General features: G+C 40.0%; 2 protein-coding genes across 2 annotated transcripts in view; both read right to left on the bottom strand.

Moving 5' to 3' along the window:
• Positions 1-1,810: 1,810 nt before the first annotated feature.
• Positions 1,811-5,481, bottom strand: LOC118420245 (39S ribosomal protein L10, mitochondrial-like). Its single transcript, XM_035826966.1, has 5 exons — positions 5,300-5,481; positions 4,377-4,573; positions 3,558-3,729; positions 2,365-2,502; positions 1,811-2,069 (listed from the first exon to the last, which is right to left on the bottom strand). The coding sequence occupies exons 1-5, from the start codon at positions 5,346-5,348 to the stop codon at positions 1,879-1,881; spliced, it is 747 nt and encodes a 248-aa protein (XP_035682859.1). The 5' UTR covers positions 5,349-5,481; the 3' UTR covers positions 1,811-1,878.
• A 476-nt stretch (positions 5,482-5,957) lies between these two features.
• The window catches only part of LOC118419425, a 25,357-nt gene continuing 8,516 nt past the window's right edge, over positions 5,958-22,798 (bottom strand). Inside the window, exons 3-28 of the mRNA XM_035825793.1 lie at positions 20,782-20,938; positions 20,380-20,445; positions 20,114-20,179; positions 19,622-19,767; positions 19,314-19,352; positions 18,923-18,999; positions 18,606-18,679; positions 18,098-18,208; positions 17,682-17,728; positions 17,221-17,506; positions 16,186-16,247; positions 15,942-16,001; positions 15,649-15,760; positions 14,812-14,970; positions 14,465-14,509; positions 13,931-14,055; positions 13,302-13,532; positions 12,056-12,339; positions 11,794-11,843; positions 11,044-11,727; positions 10,420-10,542; positions 9,966-10,083; positions 9,348-9,498; positions 8,988-9,050; positions 8,470-8,542; positions 5,958-8,190 (exon numbers count right to left, since the gene is read on the bottom strand). Coding sequence (XP_035681686.1) covers positions 7,936-8,190; positions 8,470-8,542; positions 8,988-9,050; positions 9,348-9,498; positions 9,966-10,083; positions 10,420-10,542; positions 11,044-11,727; positions 11,794-11,843; positions 12,056-12,339; positions 13,302-13,532; positions 13,931-14,055; positions 14,465-14,509; positions 14,812-14,970; positions 15,649-15,760; positions 15,942-16,001; positions 16,186-16,247; positions 17,221-17,506; positions 17,682-17,728; positions 18,098-18,208; positions 18,606-18,679; positions 18,923-18,999; positions 19,314-19,352; positions 19,622-19,767; positions 20,114-20,179; positions 20,380-20,445; positions 20,782-20,938 — 3,664 coding nt within the window. The 3' untranslated portion in view covers positions 5,958-7,935. The remainder of the gene's footprint in view (positions 8,191-8,469; positions 8,543-8,987; positions 9,051-9,347; positions 9,499-9,965; positions 10,084-10,419; positions 10,543-11,043; positions 11,728-11,793; positions 11,844-12,055; positions 12,340-13,301; positions 13,533-13,930; positions 14,056-14,464; positions 14,510-14,811; positions 14,971-15,648; positions 15,761-15,941; positions 16,002-16,185; positions 16,248-17,220; positions 17,507-17,681; positions 17,729-18,097; positions 18,209-18,605; positions 18,680-18,922; positions 19,000-19,313; positions 19,353-19,621; positions 19,768-20,113; positions 20,180-20,379; positions 20,446-20,781; positions 20,939-22,798) is intronic.

Raw genomic sequence — 22,798 nt, 5'->3', positions numbered from 1 at the left:
ACCATCTGTATAACAGCTGTGTCCATAGATATAGGTCAAAATGAGATATATAGAGCACAGTTTATTTCTGTTAATAAGTTTTGCTGCAGTACCTTAGGAAGCCGCTAGGGAGCCCACTATCATAATTTATCTTCGTTTTCCTGACCCCTACCCACCTACCAAATATCATCAGGATTTTTTCAAGGCTTCTCGAGTTATGCATTCCACAAACAAAAGGACGCACACACTCGGCCCGCTACCGTCCTAACGGAAAATGCTATGTCAACTATTTTCGAACACAACCTTCCTTTCCGCAGCCGCTACTTAAATACTAAATATCATGAAAATCCATACACAGCTTCTTGAGTTATATGCTGTTGGCATGGATTTATGAACTTTCCTCATTAATTATGCAAATAAGCTACTGATTTGCATAATTAGTATTACATTGTATAAGTCATCACTCATTCTATCTACATACCGAAAATCCTGATGATCTGTTTACACGTTCTCAAGTTATCCTCGTCCAAAGTTTGAACGGAAATCGGTGCCTGCAGTTCCCAAAAAGCAGCTAGGGGGTCCAAACTCACAGCACTTACTCTCTGTTTCAAGGGCTATCTACCACTCAAAAATCATGACCACAGCATGTCCAGAACACGAAGTGCCAAAATTAAAAGTTTTGCTGCAGTACCTTAGGCAGCCACTAGGGTGCCCATTATCGAACTTGACCTTCGTTTTTCTAACCCCAATCCACCTAACAAATATAATCAGGATCCATTCAAGGGTTCTCGAGTTATCTTGCTTACAGACAAACGCACTTACATACAAATCCCGCTACAGCACCATAGGTAAGAGCCAGGTAAACCATTTTCGCACTTGACCTTCCTCTCCAAAACCGCTACACACCTGCCAAGTTTCGTGAAAATCGCCCAGCTAGATTTTGACTTATGCTGCCAAAAACAAACCGCAAAAAACATACCAAGCTCGCTGCAGTACCGTAGGAGAACGCCAGGTAAACCGTTTTCAAACTTGGCATTCCTTTCGACAACTGCTACACACCTACCAAAAATCACAAAGTTCCATCCACAATTTCTCGAGTTATATGCTGTTGACCTACATACAGACCCAAGTCAAGCAATCTCATACTCTTCTTGGCGAAGAGAATAAGGAAATGCTAGACACATGTATGTGTTACATGTAAGACTTTAAAACATTGAACAACTGTTGTAGTCATGGTAGTTATGCATCATTAGATTCTTAAAAATGCATTGACAACTAGTTCTTTCACCTCTGAACTCCACTTCTTGCCACTTTGGCAAGTCTAAGTTGAGTGGTCATATTCCCACTCACTACCTGCCACTCTGCTGACAGTATATTCACATAATGTGATACACACCAACATAACAAAGACACACCAAAAACAAAAGACTCCATAGACAGAGAAAATCATATTTACTCTTAAACCGGGAGTTGTCTTGACAGGACATACATTATGCATGTCTACCTGAAGAACAATTCATTCCCAGCTTCCTTAATTCATTAATATCTTCAAAGCCATATATCTGTTATTTGATATGAAAATCACAGTGTTTCAACTTTGACACAGAAAGTTACAGATACAAATATTGTAACAATTATGTATCATTTCTAAATGTAGTAAATGTCCTACATTGTACAAATCAGTGAGCAATCATTTTACAGACTTCAGCCTATGTTGAAATGTTATATTACATTCATCAGTTGTCTTGGCATAGTGTACCTTTTCCTGATTTTCTCTGTCCTGATGTGGTAAGACCATACATGAACCAATACCCTTCTCCTTTTCCTTTTATGCTATTGGGTTTAATGAGCAACAATTCTATGCTAAGTGTGTTCAGCTATGCCTATGAGCACTATATGCTACGCTGAGCTGGAGATCTGCTGGAGATTCCTGGACAGCTGTTGTAGTGGGTTCTGTAACAGCTGACTGGTCTGGCCTACTCCAGCAGACAGGACTGACACCACTTCTCCGTAGCATTGTTCCATGGATGGTAACTGTGCATAGTGTTCCATGTCTGCCTTGGACATCAACAGGCCGTCAACAAGTCCTCCTGAACAGGATACAAAATAAATAAAAATAATTTAACCAGCTATATGTATACTAGTAATCAAACAGGCATACTTTTTAAGTCAAAATAGCAGTGTGTTCCACTGTGTTTAGGGCATAGTAGTAGAAGACAGAGCCCCAAACCTCTCTTCTACAAACTTTTACCTCCCCAGCTGCAGCTGAAACTACAAACCTTAAATATACATTGATATACATGTTGTTTAACAAGCCAAGGTGCTGTAAACATTTTGAATGAGACATTGCTTGAAAAAAAGACGCACACATCATGACTGTCTTACCTAGTAAGCTAACTTGTGGTGTGACCTTTAAGACCTTTAAAAGCGGTGCAACTTGAGGATCGGGGCTGTGTGCATACATGTTCATCCCCACCATCAAGGTAGTCAAGGTACTATATGGAGTGTCTTGCACAGCAAGGCCTGAAAAAAAGAGAAATTATTAGTCACAGGTGGTGCATACCCAGGGTTCTAGCCAGCGTCCGTCCTTCCGAAATTTTGCAGCTGGGGACGGACAAAAATGTTGCCCATTCCGTCTCTGACTGACAAAAATCAGCATTATATCAATTGAACCAAGCGGAGTCTACCAGCAAAATTTGTCCCTCAAAATAAAGGACATAGCATTTCAGAGGGTCTAGATTTCAAGATTTTCCTGGGGAGCATGCCCCTGGACCTCTTTGGATCGTTGCACCCTTGACAGGATTTCCATTCAAAGTCCATAAGATGGAAAAAAAATTCAGGCTGGCTATACACCTTTCTCACGCGGCGGCCATGATAGATCTAAAACGAGTTCAATGAGGCAAACAAAAGGCTGTCCATCATAATTAGCAGTTCAACTAATGATAGCCTGTCAATTAGGAAAGCGACCAATAAGTGAAGTCCGTCGAATATTTGCATTATTATGTTTTTATTTTGCATCTCTTAAGGGAATAAGGGACCAGTATACAATACTCTAAATTGCTACATTTTGAGTGCATAACACAAGTTATAATATTTATTATTCTATCTTATATCATGAAATTTTGTGTGGTTTGGGGGAAAAATAAATGGGACCTGATTTTAGAAATAAGTTTTGTCTGTTTGCCTCATTGACCTCGTCTTCGATCTATCATGGCCGCCGCGTGAGAAAGGTGTATAGAACATGTTGTGCATACCATTTTTATATTTGACTCCATACCATTCTTATACTCCACTCTATGTGCCCGGGAGACTTTAACTTGATATCTAGTGATCTTCCTCTCTTTCCATGTGTACATGTTCGTCATGTGTTTGATGGTTCTATCATGGTTGACAGTGGATTTATGAAATGTTCTCATCAATCCTACAACTTAGGTTCTGATTTTCATAGTTAGCATCTACATTGTAGTTTTATTTGCCATCATGTAAGCTATCTACATGCCAGAAATAGAAGAAAAGAATTGAATAAAGATCTGTTTAATTAATATCTTAGTAAGTCCACCATCACTATAAAGCCTTACCTGCGACACTATTAGACCAGAAACGTACTGTGATATCACTCTCTTTCAGTTTTGCACAGAAAACCCTTCTGTCAGGACCACTGAAGTCACTGATATGAAGAACAGCAACCATGCCGCTCGTCTCCAACACATTGCGTGCCTCTTTTGCCATCAAGTCTCTCAGCGGGTTTTCCTGTAAAAGAAAGAAGCAGTGAAATGTGATGTCTGGGCATGAGTAGAACTGGGATCCCCAGTGTTTTGTAAATCATGTGGATATATCCAGATGCCAAAGCTGTCCACATTTCCTTGTGACTAAGACATGTTTAACACTATTTGTTTCTACAATCATCTCTTGGCAAATTCTATCCATCAGCGTTGATGATATTGCAAGCCTGAAATTTAAGGATCCTATATTCAAGACTGTTCCCTTTTAGCACTTGCAAAAACATCAGCTGTTTCTCCCTGAGTATCAAATTAAGCTATCTATTCCGAAATTAAACATCATAAAGGGCTACATCTCTGCCTATTCTCTGGTATACAAATTTCACATCAAAACTCAAGACATCATGTTCTCTGTAACTGCTCTTTATGTATGAAGAGAGACAAAAGTTATTTTTGCATCACAAAGCCTCATAGGCTTTAACTAAACTTTGACATCATCTGTGCCATGTTGGGTTACAGTCTGTGTCTGTAAAACATGTTTGCTTGATCCAATTATCCATCAACCTGTGTGGTCGCCCCAGGATTCAAATCATGATCAATATGATGTCAATGAAAAGCCTATTTCCTGGAAGTAGTACTAGAGTACAATGATAGTCATAGAAAGAATAAAGGCTTCACCTGTACAACTGTCTCTTGCAGCCTTTCCTCTCTTAGCCCACACCTCTCTGCCATTGTCATTCTGGTGTCTTGTGGTGCTTTCCATTTGGTGACAGATAACAACTTTGCCTTTATCACTGAAATGTGCTTCTTGGAGCGGGTGTTGATGGTCTTTCTGTACCGCACCTGTGTCACCATGTGGTCCAGAGTGGGGCACACTGAAAGACATCATTAATGGCCACGTAAGATTGAGATTTCGGTAGGGGATGTACAAAATCAATATGCTACATGTACATAGGATTCACTGTAACCCCCACATTAGGAATGCTTGAGAAAGTTTTGATTGAGATATAACGTTAACTCAAAAGACTCATCTCCCTAACAAAAGTACACAGAATAGGAATAAATTACTTAATTAGTGCCTAGTGCGCATATGTTCAGTTGTTCACTAATATATGTCGTTACCCAGTTGAAATTATACTGTCACATACTTTAAGTATGTTTTAAGCATGTTCAAAATGTGTGGGAAGGGAATTGGAAGTTATTGGAGATCTGTTTTGTAACATTCTGTGAGGAATTATAACAGATCCCTCTGAGTCTGAGCACGTTTGGTAGAGAAAAATTCAAGGAGATTGAAGCTGGATAATACTTGTCAATCTCTTTTGTCACGATATCGGTTATCGTGGTGACTGCTTCAAACATCCATTTTCACTTTCTAGAGTTGTTTTTTCCTGAAAAGAGGAATGTCCTATCTGCCATGACCAGGACTCAGGAGTCTGGCCTACCAAGCTAAACCCGCTTTGCCCCCCACCCCCCTCACTCGAGTCGACCTTGTCGCGTGGAAAACAACGATAACCAGTAACATGGAACATATGCCATGAATAGAATATATCACGCAACATCTAACTACATTTAACATGAACAACAGTTCAATATACCCTTACCAACACGCACTGCAGTTGCAGCGGACGAAATTCTGGTCAGTGTCGCCATTTTCAGTGGTAGGGGTGACGTTCCGGGTCAAAGTTGAAATTAGGTGGGTTGGTGGAAAAAGCGGTACAGTCTACGGGTATTTGGCGGTGGTTGCGCCCCATGGCAGGAGATAGATTTGCATGAAGCCCACTTATTGGCTATCTGCAGGTCTGCAAGCAAATGCCTTTCGTTGGTTATTCAAGCGTGGGTAAGCGCTTTTGAAAAATATTGTTCAGGTAACTGTTTGATCTTTCTGGGAGAGTTGGGTCTTCATTCAGTGCAAGCAACATATTTTAACATTAAAATGTTCAGTATTGACTGGTACTAATGTGAATGAATAAAGGCAGTTACATGTTAATCAAAGGAATGTATACAAAATTGTCTATAACCTTAACTCCTTCTTTTGCTAACAGTAAACTGTTGTAAATTTACTATATTAGACGTACCAACAAGAGGAGACAGTATGTTAAGCAACGCACGCAGACATATTCATGCACATGCACACAAACACATACATTGTGTACTCCACAGAAACACAATCACACATGCACACACGTGTCACACAAATGCATACACAGACACCTGTAGAGATACACATTAACACACAGGAAAACAACTCAAAGACACCTCTTGTAAATTATAAATATTTTATTCCCTAAAACCTGTAACTCTACATTTGTATATGATTAATAATGTCAAGTTCTCCCCAACTGTTTAGGTATCAAGTACACGTAGTGGTAATGGCAATGACTTGATGAAAGCCCTCCTTTGTAATCAGACTTTACGGACGTCAGCAACTAATACTGATCTACTTTTCTGCCACTGAACTTTATACTACAGTCTACAGAATTTGTCCCACATAGCCAAAATGTACAGCTTTCTTTCACTCTCACAAGATGAGTCCTGTTGCATCATTGTGAGATGTGTCCTGCAAATGTCCATCCAAACAAACGTTCTAAAAGACGTGCAGTGGGCTATGGTTCTTTCTATAAGATAATAGTATGACCAACCGTTGTATCAAATGATAAAGGCACTTAAGTTCAGAGATCAAACCCTCGACAGGCCCTGGTGTTATCACCTTAGAAAGAACACGTAACACTTTGTAAAACTTTACCTCTTAAAGAACTGTGGAAGAGAATATTCTCAATCAAGGATCCTTCAGAACCCCTGCTTAATATCAACTACTCAGTTGTAAGTAGTCATTGGTGATATTGAACACCAACCAGAGTTTGCTAAATATGGACCATTATATACATGTGTACAATACAATACAATACAATAAATACATGTTGAAGTACTGCGCCCCACTTGTTGATATTGGAAACTATAAATGTTGAAGTACTGCGCCGGGTGCGCCCTGTTTTTCTTTTTTATATCGGAAGCTACATGTAGAAGATAAATTAGATACATAATCTGTAAATTGATAATCACTAAATACAATGATATTCCTAATAACAAGTATGCTCTGAGAAATCTGAAGTTATCAGGCAATAAAATACTTAATTCTCTAACATCAGTCCAAAATACATGACTTCTCTTTTATCACACTACACTACATATGATGTGCAAATTAAAATTTTGATCAAATACTAGTATTAATGGTAAACAAAACAAATGTCTTTACTCTAAACTACTAGTATGTAAGATAAACTGTATTTAACTTCTGATCCTACTTGTCTTTCCAAGCCTTGAGTAAAATAACACAGGAATGTATTCACTTCCATCCAAGGAACAAGATTGCTCTGATCTTCAAACATGTTAACTTTACTGTAATTGTTTAGGTGGCATTAAAATATTGAAAAATGAATTGAAGTACACTGTAGGACCGTGGTACCTCTTCACCATCATGTATATGACATGAAACATTTAATCATAGTCAAATGTACTATGTACTAACTAACTACTATATACAAAACTAGTAGGATATGTAATAAAAAATACATTGTATGTAGAATTCCATTTCACAGGTAAAGAAAATTGTTGCCAGTTGCTAAACATGTCTGCAACAGTCAGCTCTACCAAGGGTATAAATGTTTTTCTGTTACCTGCAGTATTTCAAGTTGTCAAATGATTCATATGTAATCTTAAAAATTTTGCTCTAAATGCCCAAGTCACTGTTCCTTCTTACAATCTTCCTCACTCACTCACTCGCTATCCATGGTTAGATTCTTGGCCTGACGAATCAACAGCAAAACTACCTAAGACAAATGACATTGTGAAATAAAGTCTACAATTTGCTTACAAGCATGGTCTTATCAACATCTATCTAAAGGTAAGTGGTTACCACAATGTCAATGGCTTGAAAATCTTAACAACCTTGGTGAAAGATACTACTTGTAGTACTTGGCCAACTAACGGATGCTGACTCTTGTTTTTGGCCTGTAGAATGTCAAGCAATTATAGTTTTTCACTTGCAAACATAATTTTTTTCCACATACAAAATTTATTGCAAGATACACGTACTCTTTCAAGCCTTGGTCTTACATAAGGACATTATACTAAGATGGGGTCCCAGCACCTCTCTTTCTGTTAAGATAACAGAATTTCAAAGTTATTTCCACAAACTGTACACAAGATGATTATTGCTCCTCCCTATACTAAAACCTAGCTAGATATTCACCCCATCATCATCATCTTCCTCCATCTGACCCTGCATGACCCCATCCTCCTGGCCAAGCCCGGCCCTCTGTGCCTCCAGACCAGTCCTGTTCCTGGCCATGAGGGGCTTCATGGTCTTCAGGAGGCTCTGGAAGAGTTTTGGAAATAGCAGCTCCTGGGAAGCAAGCAGCTGTTTGGTGCGGTGACGTTCTTTGGGAGCCTCAAAACAGGCAGGACAGTTTTCTGGGATAATCGGGAGCTTTGCCTACAACATGGAAAAAAGGACAGAATGTCAATTCACCAGAGGGGTGCAGCAAAATATAACACCAAAGAGATGCATGTTATGTGCAATATGAACCTTAATTCTTCTGGTTTAAATACATTACCCTGATGTTTTACCAATTAATTATAAATCTTGACAAGAACTAAGACAATCATACTGTTTCTTCCACTAAGATTCTTCCACTTGTCTTGCACAATCAAGGTACTGTACTAGTAAGCAACCAACAACAAAATTGATGTGCAACAGAAGTTAGTTAAATACCTGTTCAGCAAAGTTGCGGAGATCTTTCTCTCTAACATAGACAAATGGCCGGATGACTCTCAAGTCCTCCTCCCTAGAAAAAAGGAAATGAATTAAAGCTCTTTAAGGCAGCACCTCAAGACTGATCATTTGTTGGTACATTATTAAGATTTTATGCAACCTGAGATCTGACAGTGGGAGTACGGCAGAGGCCCATGTGTAGCTTCAGGTCCTTGGAGCAGACACATCCACTTTGATCCCCAAGGGTACAAAAGATCCACTAACTATGCTAATGCAATAACATGCACATGTCTGTTTAATCTAATTTCAGTGTGTTGATCACATACATTTACAGTGTGGTATTGCTAATGACACATGCAGCAATTTGATAAGATAATGAGAAGGACGATTGCAGATGAACAGCTCATTGTTTCATTTCTCAAACTTCATTAATCATATCATGGCGGTTTGGGTTATTTGAACTCTTGATACATAAAGAAACTTCCCTGTGATTTAAGCCAACAAGGAAGGCAACTGACCTGACAGTGTAGTTGGCCTTCATAGTCCTCAGCAACCCATTATGAAATGCAGACATCATGAAGCTGGAGAAGATAACAAACAGTTGACTTTCCCTTTTGTGTTCATGGCAAGTGTACATGTTTGTAAACTCTCTTTTCAAAAGTATGCCTTAATTGATGCTATTGGGTCTATGGGTTACCAGTAGAAGCATGCATTCCTCAGACAATTAAAATGTAGTGGGCAGGTGAAATGAAAATAAAAGTGTGCATCATAGAATCTGTGCATGTCATAGACCCCATGCTATCAGTATATTGACAGACTAATTGGGATCTACAGACAACTAGAATATTGTCAGCTTCTGCTAATGTATTGGCCCTCACCTTTCTGCCAAATCATCTAAATGTTGCCCCATGGCCAGCACATTATATCCCTCACGGCGAGCGCAGGCGTAGATACGTCCTCGCTTCATACGGGAGCAGTAACTGCAGATGGAGGTGCACACTGGCATGGATGCAGCCTGGGCCATGATGCCTGCAGAGGAACAAAGTCAAGGTAAACAAATACATCATACATGTAAATGCCATTATACTTTAATAAAACAATACATTTCGGATCTGCTTCAATCACTCTTAATGATAAAGTACATGTAGTCAGCAATAGTGGTATACCAATAGTGGTATACAATGTACATGCAAATTCTGGTTCAGTTTGAATGTTATTTTTTTAAAATCTTAACAAGGATTACGTACACCATGAGTACCACCCATTGAAAATGTAATTGAGAAATCATTATCCTTCTTCTTGTCCTTGTCATCCTGTCGGACGATCAGTTCACTGACAGATGGACTCTGCGATTTCTTACATATCTAATGAAACTTTGTTTGTATCTTGCTAAATACCACCAATAATAACTTGAACAAAGACAGCAGGAGCTGGCACTAATACTACACCTGTCCAATGTTTCAATATAAATGTATGCATGTGGCTTGTTGTCTTACCTTGCTCTTCATAAAAGTAAGGCACACCAAGTTTGGCCAGGTAGTTCTTGAGTGGGCTGGGGTCATATGAAGCAGTCTGCGGGTCAACAGTCACTGCTCCCAGCTCAAATGTGATGTTCTAAGAACAAGATAACAAATAAAACAAAGTGACAATCACGTGGCACATTGTGGTCAGAGCGTTAGAGTGTCTGGCATTACTTTCCAAGCAGAGGTTGATTGGGAAGATTGTGAACTTCTTCACATAAGCCCATTTTTGCATGGTTGGGCAGGCTGTCAGAAAATGGGGCATATGACAAGAAGGTCACAATTTTCCCCATCATATGTGTTTGGACAGTAAGTTTAGTCCAGAATTAAGAGGTCTTGGATTCTGTCCCCTGACGTATCTTAATATCATGCCCTTGGGAAAAGTACTTTACATTAATCTCCTCTTTAACTTGATTAAGATCACACTGACCTTACTCTTGGCAAAGAACTGGTACTGCCTGAGGGTGTGGAGGAGAGACAGGGAGTCCTTCCCGCCCGACAGGCAGAGCAGCACACGGTCCCCATCCCGGATCATACTGTACTCTGTCATGGCCTGTAGAATTAGCAACAGCATCAAAATGTTACACAAAGTTACTCTTGAGAACATATAATTTTCCACATCACTCAATTCATTGAGTAATGAAACAATTTCATTAATACATCCTTGTTAAGTGCATTTGTACACATGTACAATATAGCCGTTAAGTATATTTTGTACACAAAAGTCATGTACAATTAACAATTTACGATTTCTGCATCAAATGCATGTCAAGGCATTTTGCCTTCTCTTTGATCCTTCTACAAATACCATCAAATTTGTACTAAAAGTGACCACTTCTAACCAAGGAAAACCTGGCAAATATGGTGGTCCTTTAGATGATTTTTTGACACACGCATTCAGGAACCTTTTCACATAGACCAGATTTCATCACTCCTCTAAGTGGTCTTCTTGGGCAGTGTGAGCAGCTTCCCACCAAAATAAACCAATTACCCACAATTCACACTGTTTTACTGAATGCTAAAAATTATGGAATGGACAAAATTGCCTATTTACCTCGATTGTTTGTTTCATTATTCTTTTAGGTGGTGCATGCCATCTTGGATTGTTGGGGTCATGTTTCTTCTTATTCTTCGTGTTACTTCTTTCTCCAGTATCTGACTTTCTGCTATCAGTGGTTTCAGCATCTCTTTCCATGGGTTTCTCTGACTGTCTGACCATACACAGGTTTTCACAGGTCCCTTCAGTATCAACAGATAGGCTGGCTTCCTGATTCTTCATTTCAGTGGAAGCACGACCATTATTCAAACTTTCTTTACATGGTACAGTTTTCTTTTCCTCCCTTGACATCACCGTTAACCTGGGCTCCACACTTGTAACATTTTTCTCAGTGTTCACAGGCAACTCTAGATCTATGTGCAGCCTCTTCTCCTGGTTGAGATTGCTTTCTTCTGTGTCTCCTTTCAGGGAGCTGTCGTCAGATCGGTAATCAGAAGCAGACTCGGCACCACTATCCTGCCTCTCATTGAAGTTGTCTGCCATGCTGTCGCCCTGGTCGATGCTACTGTTGCGACTGCTGGGGAGCGATCCCCAGATCTCCCAGTCAGCATTGTCCCCACCGTTGCTGCCTTCCATGGTATCCTGCAGCTTCTTCCCCCACTTGTGCAGGTCTAGCATGTCGATCGAGTTTCGACGTCCGAACATGGGCAATTTCTGGCCTGTTGGAACATAAATGTCAGACTGGTTCACAATCATCCATACACAAGAGGCAACATTATAAAGACTGCTTCACCCTTTTCTCTGTACTGAAGCAAACATGTCTAAAGACGAGGCACACTTAATCTTCCTTCTAAAATCTACAGAAAGCAAGTTTTTGTGTCACAGTAGTATGTGTAGATGATTCAGCATTATTGAACAAGCACAGCACATGGCTTATCATCAAATATCTGCAAAGCTATCCTGTCCTTTCTTAGAAATCATTCAGTACTTCATTTTCATTTAGTGCGACTGATCACTTCACTCCAGGGAAACACCTGAAGAATTTACTTAGAATTATACTCATTCTAACCTGTTTCTGGCAGAAGGACGTCTCTTGTGCCAACCACAAAAGCCGAAGCCCTCCTTCTGCCAGGGGATGTCCCGATGACGTTACTGCTGCCACTAGTTCCATACGGGCCACCCCCGATGATCAGCCCTCCACGGCCCACCAGCCCGTCACTGTTGCGTCGGCGGTTGGTGTGGTTCAGGGTGGGAGCGTGGATGGTAGGATGCCCACCGAGACCAACAAGGCCGCTGGTCATGTGATTGTTGAGGTGGCCATCTGGGATTGGCCGCATCAGGTTGCGGCTTCCACTAAAAAGACAAGATACCTGTCAGCTTGCATGATACTCATGAATGGTCGGTACATTAAAAGCTGCAGAAGATGAGTCTGCTTGTACTTCCAACTGTTTATTTAACCACAACATTGTTTGAATAAGTCACCAGAGTTTATTCCAACTTTCCTACTTTCATGGACAAATGGAGACTCTTGTCTCCTCTGCTTCCCAAAAAATGAAGCCAAATCCAACTCATTTAGACATTTTCTTAAATTTAGTCTCTTGTTACAATGCCAATCACTACCCTTTTAACATGTATGTGTCATACATATACTGTAAATGCAGAAATGTTCGCGGTGGATTAATTTTCACGGTTTTCGCAGTGACCACTTCACTGCGAACTTATATCCACCGCAAACATTTTTCTATTATGGTATTAGATTGCAGTATATGGTGTTACCGCAAACTTAAATCCACCGCGAAAAGTCCCTTTTCCCGCTACCGCAAAATTAAATCCCTGCGAACTTAAATGCATTTACAGTAATGTCTTTATGTACCCCATGCATGTTTCTCAACTCTACATACTTGCAATGAGCAGGCACAATCTCCACTTCCAGACACAATCTCGCATATAAAGTTCTTACTAATCCTGAGATGGCATCTTTTATGCACATTTTTATCCTAGCAACTGTTGGACACACATTAAACATACAAAAAGACATAATAGTGCACTAAATCAGAATGTATTATTGGACCTTACTAAATGCTGGCATGCCAAAGTAAAGACAAATGCAGAAAAGGAATCAGTCAAGAGTTATGACTTATTGCTGCAAGCACACAGACTCAGACAAAAACAATGTTCCTCTTAGAAGGTGAGCAACAACACTTCTTCATTTATTCATTAAGGTTCTCCATTACAGTGGAAGGTATGGCAGAACAGGTGTTTCTTGTTAGAAACACCTTTTCAAGGCCGCCATACCAAAGTCAAACATGACTGACCTGCCCCGCCTGTTCCCACTGCTGCCCCTCCAGTTCCTCAGCATGTTGAAGAGGTTCAGGTTGTCTTCCTCCTCTGAGATCTCGTCCATGTCATCATCCTGGGGCTTCATCATGGGGATGGGGGACGACAGCCGGTCACGACTCTCCTCGATCAGTGCAGGAGTGGTCTCACCATTCTCAATGGGCTCAGGCATGGAGTACACCCTCTTCAGTGGGGTGAAAGGGGGATTTCTGCAATTGCAACAGAGATATTCATGAACAATACAAGACTTTCCGTTCAAAGTTGTGTGTTGTGTTTTACAAATCTAGGTGCATCCAAAAAGCTTACATTTTTGAAAGCTTAGACTTAGAGTAGGGGAAGGGCTGTGTTCTCAGTTCGTCCCAATGTACATGTACATGTACTGTGTGCATACTGTAACTACTGATTTAACACTTCTTGCAACAGTAATGGTACTGGAAGTTTGCCTATTTTCAAAATAAAGAAGATTAAAGTAGTGTCCTACTTCACAGTACTGTTGTTATCCTACCTAGGGCCAAGTCAATTAAAATGTATATAACAGTCAGGTGTCATTTGTGATATACACATGTGGGTCAACTCTGCTGTATGTATGCAGACGAGTGCCCCTTACCTGATGGACCGATCCTTGTCAGGACAGACCAGATGATCCAGTGCCTCACTCGGCAGAAGGAACCACCTCAGCTTTTCTGCCTCTTCATCAAAAGCAAGTGCTTGGTCAGGTAACTGCAGTCGGGGCTATGAAAATCACAATGGCCAAACGTAAGAGATCCACTGTCAACTATATCTCCACAAATACTTTATCAAATTCGTTGTATTATACAATTTTGAAACTACAGTACATGTATTTATTGCCCTCTACAAAGATATCCCATTTGATATGAGCTACTTATAAGAGTACATGTACTTTGTAAGAGAATAGTGCCAAAATTTCTTGGATCATATGTTGATTATATTCAATGATTAGCATAATCAGCATTCCAATGTTACTGTTCACCAAAGTGTACATGTACATATAGCTTCATGTGAATCACTGAAAGATCAAACTGCATCAATAATAGTCCTTAACAGCACAATGTCTGAATCAAGATCTCTTCCCAAAGACCTTATTCCTTACAAAAATATTTGAATACTTAGCAGTCCATACCGAAGATGCCTTGTCAAAGACCTTCTTGGCCATTTCTAGACACTCCTAAAAAGTAAAGAGGTGCCAGGTGAGACAGACATATGACTTACATTCCATCTTGCTATTATTTACAAATTCACAGATTACAAGCGCCTATGTTAAAGCATTCTTGGATTGTACAAAACAATATTGTATTCAATGTATTCCTCAAGTCTCTAATTATGTGGGAGGTCATATTTCATCGTTAAATCTGTCATTTTAAGCTTACAAAAATTTTCATTAATGTCACATTATGAAGACAGATGACAATTTTTCTCGTGCCAAGAAGCAAATTTCTGGAGACAGCATTGTTTTTTTTATTTTCTAACCTTGTAGCTCTTGGGAAGCTTGCCCTTTGTGTTCTCTGTGTCTGGTTCAGGAAAGGTCATGTGACCCGTGTTGTAAGAGATGGAGCCGAGCCACTTCCTGTCCTTAAACACCTGGTGGTTCCTGTTCTTCCATTCACCTGTGTCTGGTTTGAACAGGTACTGCACGGGGGAAAAAGAATGTTAGTACAGCAAGCAAAAATATACGGGTGAAACAATGTATTTGAGTTCGCGGGGATTTAATTTCGCTGAAGCAGAAAAAAAGGACTTTCTGCTGTGGTTTTAAGTTCGCGGTAGCACCACGCACTGTAGTCTCTTACTGCCATGGAAAAAATTTCCGCGGTAGTTTTAAATTCGCAGTGAAGTGGCCACCGCAAAAACTGCAAACATAAAACCGCCGCAAACATATCTGCATTTGCAGTATCTCACAGGACTGTGGCAGATTTGGAAAATTGCAAAGGCCTTCGCAAACTGGTACAAACCAGCACCAATTGACCTCATCTTGTCACCTGGAATTGCAATTTCCAATTAAGTTATCTTATATCAAAACTTTGACAGACAAGCAGCAACACTCTCACTGGTCAGACCACTACTTGCCATGCTATCATTGGCTGCACTGCTTATTGTGACGGGCAGTCAGGATTGGTCTGTAGTGGCTCATCAACATGTGGCCATTTGTAGCAGCATTTTGTGCTGCCCATTTATCATGATCACCTCAAGACAATGTGTTGTTGTGTTGGTACCATCTGGATCAAGTACAGTTTGTAATTTGGTTATAACTGTTGATTGCATGAAAAGTGTTCCCATTGGGAAAGTGGGGGGTGCTCTATGTAATGTTACCTGTGGCAGAAGCTTCCAGCCATGCTCGGCTACCATAGCAACAGCCTCCAGAACGAAATCCACACATTCATCTGTGGCAAAGTATGGCAGGTTCAACCGAGCAAAGCCAGGCCTGCATCAAGGAAAGAAAGGAATTTTATCTTAAATTGCACATCCAGATACATATTATTACCAAAAAAAAATGACCCTTCGAGGCATTACTTTTTGACTCTAAGCTTCCAAATCCAAAGAAGACGATGGAAATTTAACACTTTCAGAAACTGGGAAACAGAACAGATTCCATATTGCTGTACCTGAGAATCTCCCTCTCAGAGAACTCATTGTACCGCCGCAGATGGTCCCGATCCAGCCTCCTGTGTGAAACACAAAGAGTCAAGTTATTGATTATTTCTTCCTTTAGAGCGGCAAGATATTCATAATGCTTACAACACCTAGTTCAGCAGCTATTGCATTTTGAACAACCATGGAATGTAATTTAGTACTGACATGATGAATTAAAAACTGACATATAGAAAAATTAGAAGACCTGGGACTTACTTGTCCTCAACCAGCAATTTCTCAATTTTGTTCGCTAATTCCTCATCTATTCCCAACAAGTCCTGGATAGAAAAGACAAAGAAATTAAATTGTGAACTTAGAATAACAGTTATGTTGACAAATTAAGTACTTGCTTATGGTATTGAACATATGACAGATTATATAATTGTATATGTAACACATTTACAAGAGACAGAAGGGGATACATATACAACTCAATTTGCTTGTTTGTCCTTCCGGGAAATGTAGATGTACTCTCTAAAAAGGAGGTTCACAATTTTAATTACGCATGCCCAACCAGGGTCCAAGGTGAACAGTTCTTTTCTTGACCATGCTCTATATCATCTCTGTCCTCAAGTTTGCATAACAACGTCTAGACAAGTTTTGTTTATGTCTCACCTTTGATGCATTGCATGCATGCATATTGAGAATCATTATCGAAACAGGATCATTTTACATCATGTTTATTGTGTGTACATGTGGATGGTAACGGGTTTGACACTGCAATGGGATTTTATCATGTTAACCTGTGGGTCTGTTGGTAACTTTAATTTTTTACTTGAGGATATACATATAGTCCTGGATACTGATGGACACGTAAGTAGTAACATTAGTCCACCTTTATCTGTTGGGAAACCTATTCTTTCTGTTTTTAAAACTGGTTAGTCAGGGATATCAAATCAATTTGAAAACACCGCAGTTTGAAAACACCCTCCATCGAATTGACATCACTAAATACCCGGTGGATATTTTAAAGGTGAACTAGTAATGTAATGCATCATACATGCATACAGCCCCAGCACATGTACATGCATCATTAGTTTGAGAGGTAACCTATATCTGTTGTTTTTTAAAACAGTGTATTTAGGGGGGTCAATTCTAAGGGCGCTGATTTCAAACTGCAATATCTTGAAAATGTTGGGTCCACTGAAATGTTGTGAAAATATTGCAACTTGAAACCACGGTTGTTGAAACAACGGATATAGGTTACCCCGCGAATAAAGGTGAACCAGCGTTACATGTACGCTCCCTCACCTGTGCATACGGCCCTGCACACGCACAGCCCCCACGAGCCTGGATACCGAACAGGTCGTTGAGCAGCACACAGACATAGTTGTGGTGGAGGAAGAGCCCGGACTGTGGGTGGCGCACCATGAAGGACATGATGGGCAGGCGCTTCACTTCTGTACTGCCCATCACTACCATGTTAGGATAGCCCAACCAGAAATCAAAGGCTTTCCTGGAGAGACAAACACAGACAAACTCAGTACCATCCATCACTACCATGTTAGGATAGCCCAACCAGAAGTCAAAGGCTTTCCTGGGGAGACAAACACAGAGTCAGCTTATACATTACCATTGTACAGTGAATGGGAAAATGTCTGCAGGGATTTGATTTTGTTCTAGGGAGTATGTAGCCTGTTTGGCATAGACAAACACAGACATGCTCAGAAAGATACACTTAGCTTGGCTCCACAATGTCAGAAGAGACTTACTTGCAGAGCTCTTGCTCCCTTCTCATGATGAAGTCTGCACCAAGGGCCTGCAACATGGAAGTCAGTATGAATGGAAAGAGCCGGACTGTGTCCATCTACAAAATGTTCTACTATGTAGGTTACTGCAATAAATATGCACCACTCTTCAAAGAGTTCATCTACATCAGAGGCCATCAATCATTCCTCAACCGAGACGGGGCCGTTACAAACTGCCTGTCATCTTTCAACCGTAGCTGACATCACATTAAAATTCAGGTCACGTAACATAGGTACGTCGATGTAGGTTATATAGGGTTCGTATAACATAGGGTTCGTTTCATTTTAAGGATCAGAGGACTGATTGAAAGCTTGCGGGTAAGTGCTTTACTTTGTGCACAGAAAGAGCCAATAAAATCTTTAAGAAAAAAAACACCCACCTGTTTGAGCTGGAAGACTAGTCCCGCTCGGATGGACTCCACAATGGCAGGTGTGCCACCCTCCTCACGAGTCTCCACATTCTGCAGGTATCGATGGGTCTCCCTTGAAACCTGAGACAATTAACATAATAGAAACTGCAATAAATTACACATGACAAAGCTTTCAAATTCCCTGAATGTAGTGGTATAGTAGCAGTATCCAGTTTTTTTTATCTTACTCCCACTGGGATTCTTGCCACTGAGACAGGCAACAGTCAGGTAGTCCTCACAATGTGTCCAGATGGTATTAAAGAGTGCACATCAGGTTATTGTCCTTCCAGACCGCTCCATCTTGTAATCATGGAGTTATTCTTTTCTCTATTCAAACTCATTCAAACATTTTTACAAATATACCCCTGCACTTCCAAACAAGGTGCAGGGAACCCAAAACTAAACCAGTTTTTCCTGACATGACTTGCAGCTGTGAAATATTTGTAGGGTCAAATGAAAGTCAATGACATGGACTTACAAAGAAGACAGACCCTCCTCCACAGCCTGATGGGACAGGGTTTTTGAACAGCGACTTCTTTGCGATCAGAACACCTGCACAAAAATAACATTCCATCAAAATGTATAGAAACAATTTTCTTTATCTCAGTGCAACAATGGACACCAGCAATATTCTTCAATAAAACAGACCTTTTCTGCTCTTTTTGCCACATTCACATTTCAAATGATCCCCACCACATCATCATCACCTAAAGCTACAGCTCTGATCCTTGCTGTTACTCAACAGAACTTACAGCTCTGACCTTTGTTTGTGTAACATTATGTAGTAGACCTCACCTGGAGTCCCAGGTCCTCCCACAAACTTGTGTGGAGACAGAATCACAGCATCCTTGTGACCTAGTCCTTGATCAGCACTGCAAAACAGGACATTTCATGGTCAGGCATTCAGTTCAGGCATAGCAATACTTAAGATATTACGTAAGAATCCGATATATGTATATATATATATATTGTATCAGTGTTGATGATCAAGATCAAGATGTTGGTTATCGATTCATACAACTGTGAATAATCAATATCAGCTTTATCTGCTAGGACAATAAAGGGATAGGTCAATTGTTCAACTCCATGCAAAAATCTACACCAGCATGCATGACAGTATTCAACCGGGAGATACACTTAAACATGCAGCACTGGCAAATGGTATACAATGAACAATCACATGTACCTGGACACGACTGGATTCATATCAATATCCACATACGCCCTCGAAAGAGGAAAAGAAAATATTGTACAAACGGTAGAACTAGGGTATGCTGATCAAAAGCTTCATCTATATATTGTGAACATTATAAACAGAATTTCAAGATAAGTAATTACATATGTATAGATCAGGGCCCTGAAGCTATACCGACATGTCAAACAAGCTACTGAAGTAAATTGCAGATGTCATCCATACAATCTCATTAGTGAGACCTTAGACCTAAATAGCCATGAAATCAACACTGTAGTCAAGCCTTTAGGGTAGAGCAGGACCTACCTGCAGAAGCATAGTCCCACACAGCAATGGCACCATACTTGTGCAGGAGGACAGACGTCTGGACTGTGTCAGTCAGGATGCCGGTAACGTTGGACGCTGCACTGAAGGCACCAATCAGCTGACAGCCAGAGGACTGCCACGCCTGGTGGAACAAAAGTCATACAGAATATGTCAGAGTGAACAGACTACAACATTGTGTTACATTTTGTTTGATCCCATATGAATCAATTCAGCATACAGCTCTATTCATGTCTCAGATGAAAATTTTCAGTTTCTTTGGGGAATATTTTGGGTTACTTGGGTGGATTTTAGTTGTTTCTGCTTAATATTCATTTACATTCATTTTGTCTCTCATGTTGTAGAAACAGGACTGTGTTGGTATCATACATTTTGTGAAAAATATTTGAATGTGTATCTTACATATAGCAAGAAGGACCGGTATGACTATATTTTTGTCAATAAATTGAATGATATTCTGAAATTCATACTTTGAGCTTTGATTCAAGGTCTTCCAGGTCCAGGAGCCCTTCGTTTGTCTCTGCAATCCGCATCACCTGCAAAGAATACAAGGCTTTGAGTGGCTCTTTATCTTTAAATCCTTAACCATTTTTACTGCTAATCAAGTACGTATGACTTACCTTGGACTTATTTAACAATGTACTAGGGACCAAGCACAGATGAGACTTATCTTAGAGTAAATATCCATCTTAGTATTAGACTTACTCAGTACATTTTACCTAGAAAGGAAACTTACCCTGGATCCAATTTCCCTCCATGGCAGCAGGTTGGAATGATGCTCAAAGGGGCCAACAAACACAACCTGAAACATGAATGGGATGCAGAAAATTGTCATTGCTTGATGATTCTATTTTCTGCAACATTGAAATAAACTCCAGAACCTGTAGTAGCTATTAGTATTACACATCCCCTATTTAGGACAGATTGCAGAATAGCTCAACCAGGCTTAAAAAGTTCAGGTAGTAGAAGTGATACCTTCCCCGTGGAACATACCAACATACATGTAACTGATTACGAAAAACAATGAATTCATACAAATCATCCTAACAAGAGGGTTCTTAGCATAGAATTTGCATAGTAATGTGACAAAATTACTTGGCCAAGGTATGAGGAACTCTACTCTACTGTAAGATCTTACCGGAGGTTCTTCCAAGTGAAGTGAGTGGATAAGTTTGTGGATGGCTCCCGTACAGCCGCTGCCAACAAAGATGACTGCATCATGCTCGCCTGCATTCACAGCATTGCGGATGATGTCTCTGTGGAAGGTGAGGAATATGGTAGCTTGGTATCTACATCTAAAACCTATCATAGCTGCAGAGTCCTTCCATCCTTGCAAGAGGATGAAGAGACTCATAGTCATACATTTGGAAACCAGGCTGTACAAGATGATGTTATTCATTCCCTCAGTTCATAATAATAGGAGATAAGACTAGAAAGGCCGACATTTGCTTGAGAGCAAATACAGCATATTTCAGCCATCTCCCTCCCCATGCAACAATAGCCTATTTCAAAATTACCCATTTAAAAAATCACTTTTAAGTTTTACTAATGACGGTTTAACCCAAAAATGAATCTTACAAAATTCCCCTGTTCAAGAATGGACTCCAGTGCACCCTATGTGAATTTGCACAATAGACCAGTCCAGAAATACTCCCACTGATACCTTGGCCTTTTGAATAAGAAACCAAATCCAAAATTGAATTTAGCAAAAAAGGTCCCAGTGCATGAAAAGGTATAATAGACCAGTCTAAAAACACTTCCACTAAAAATTGAATTTTGAATCATCACCCGTCCAAAACTGAATTTGAAAAAAATCCCCCTTCCGTGTGCAAAAAATGGACTCTTCCATGTAAAGAAGAGCAGACCAAAAATACATCCGCTAAAATAGAACTTTGACATAATCACTGAAGTCCAAAAAATGGATTTTAAAAAAAGCCCCCCTCCATGCAAGAATGGACTCTTCCAGCACACCCATGTAAAATTGCAAATTAGACCAGTCCAAAAATAACCCTACTGAAAGACTTTGACAAACCAGAAGTCACCAAAGTCCAAAATATGAATTTTAAAAAAATCCCCCCTCCGTGCGAGAATAGACTCTTCCAGTACACCTTCTGTAAAATTGCAAAATAGACCTGTCCAAAAATACACCCACTGAAAGACTTCACCAGTCCAATGATGAATTTAAAAAAAAAATGAACCCCTCCGTGTAAGAGTGGACTCTTCCAGATAACACCGGGCTCGCTGATTGGCTGTCACCCCCCCCCCCCCTTTAGGATATAGATTCAGGCTAAGTGATTGGTTACCTATCTAATTAGATTAAATAGACATATATGCCAGTAGGTGCAATCTGCACACCTTGAGGTCATTGACCCCTCTGGCTATTGGAAAATGACAAAAAAATCCCCAAATATATCATTTTGACGTAGTCTATGACAAAAATTATACATGTGTCATTTGAATAAATATCTAGTGCACCCTTTTACCAAAATTTAGGTCATTTGGTTTTAAAACCAGAGCACAAGAGCCAAAAGTGTACTTTTTGGTCATAAAATGGCCAAATAATCACAAAATTAAGCATTTTGTTGTACTGTATGCCTCAAGTGTTAATGAATCCATGTGCGCATATGTCTAGGGCACTCCTATACTAAATTTTAGGTCATCCGGTTCTAAAACCAAGGTACAGGAGCCAAAAGTGTCCTTTTTTGGTCAAAAAATGACCAAAAAATCGCAAAAATAAGCATTTCGTTATACTGTACACCAAAAGTGATATTGAATTTATATGGGGGAATTATCAAGGCACATCTGTGCCAAATTTCAGCTCATTCGGTTATAATACCAGGGTACAGGGGGCCCAAATATACAGTTTTGGTCTTAAGATGACCAAAAAACCTTAATAAAATCATTTTAAAGGCAGATATGAAAAAAATGAAAAAAACCTCTGGGGGTATTGGCCTACTCTACCCTTGTGCCAAATTTCAAGTCATTCGGTTGAGGAACAACGGAGATACCGTGTTTTGAAGATTTGACAGGAGAAAGAAAGGCAAGAAAGAAGAAAGATTTTAGAAAGAAGAAACATTACGAATACAATATATTTCACCATACCTATGGTATGGCTGAAATATCAATATATTGGAAAACCAACAGATGCCTAGCTA

Source organism: Branchiostoma floridae, chromosome 7 (assembly GCF_000003815.2).
Source record: "Branchiostoma floridae strain S238N-H82 chromosome 7, Bfl_VNyyK, whole genome shotgun sequence".
Lineage (NCBI taxonomy): Eukaryota > Metazoa > Chordata > Leptocardii > Amphioxiformes > Branchiostomatidae > Branchiostoma > Branchiostoma floridae.
Note: the sequence above shows the minus strand (reverse complement) of the source record. Positions and strands in the feature narration are given on the sequence as shown.

Excerpts from the sequence above, each read along its gene's own strand:
- LOC118420245 (XM_035826966.1), bottom strand. The coding sequence starts at position 5,348 with ATGGCGACACTGACCAGAATTTCGTCCGCTGCAACTGCAGTGCGTGTT. Across the intron at positions 4,574-5,299 it reads TGCAACTGCAGTGCGTGTTG|TGTGCCCCACTCTGGACCAC; the intron begins GTAAGGGTATAT and ends GATGTCTTTCAG. Across the intron at positions 2,070-2,364 it reads ACCACAAGTTAGCTTACTAG|GAGGACTTGTTGACGGCCTG; the intron begins GTAAGACAGTCA and ends TATCCTGTTCAG.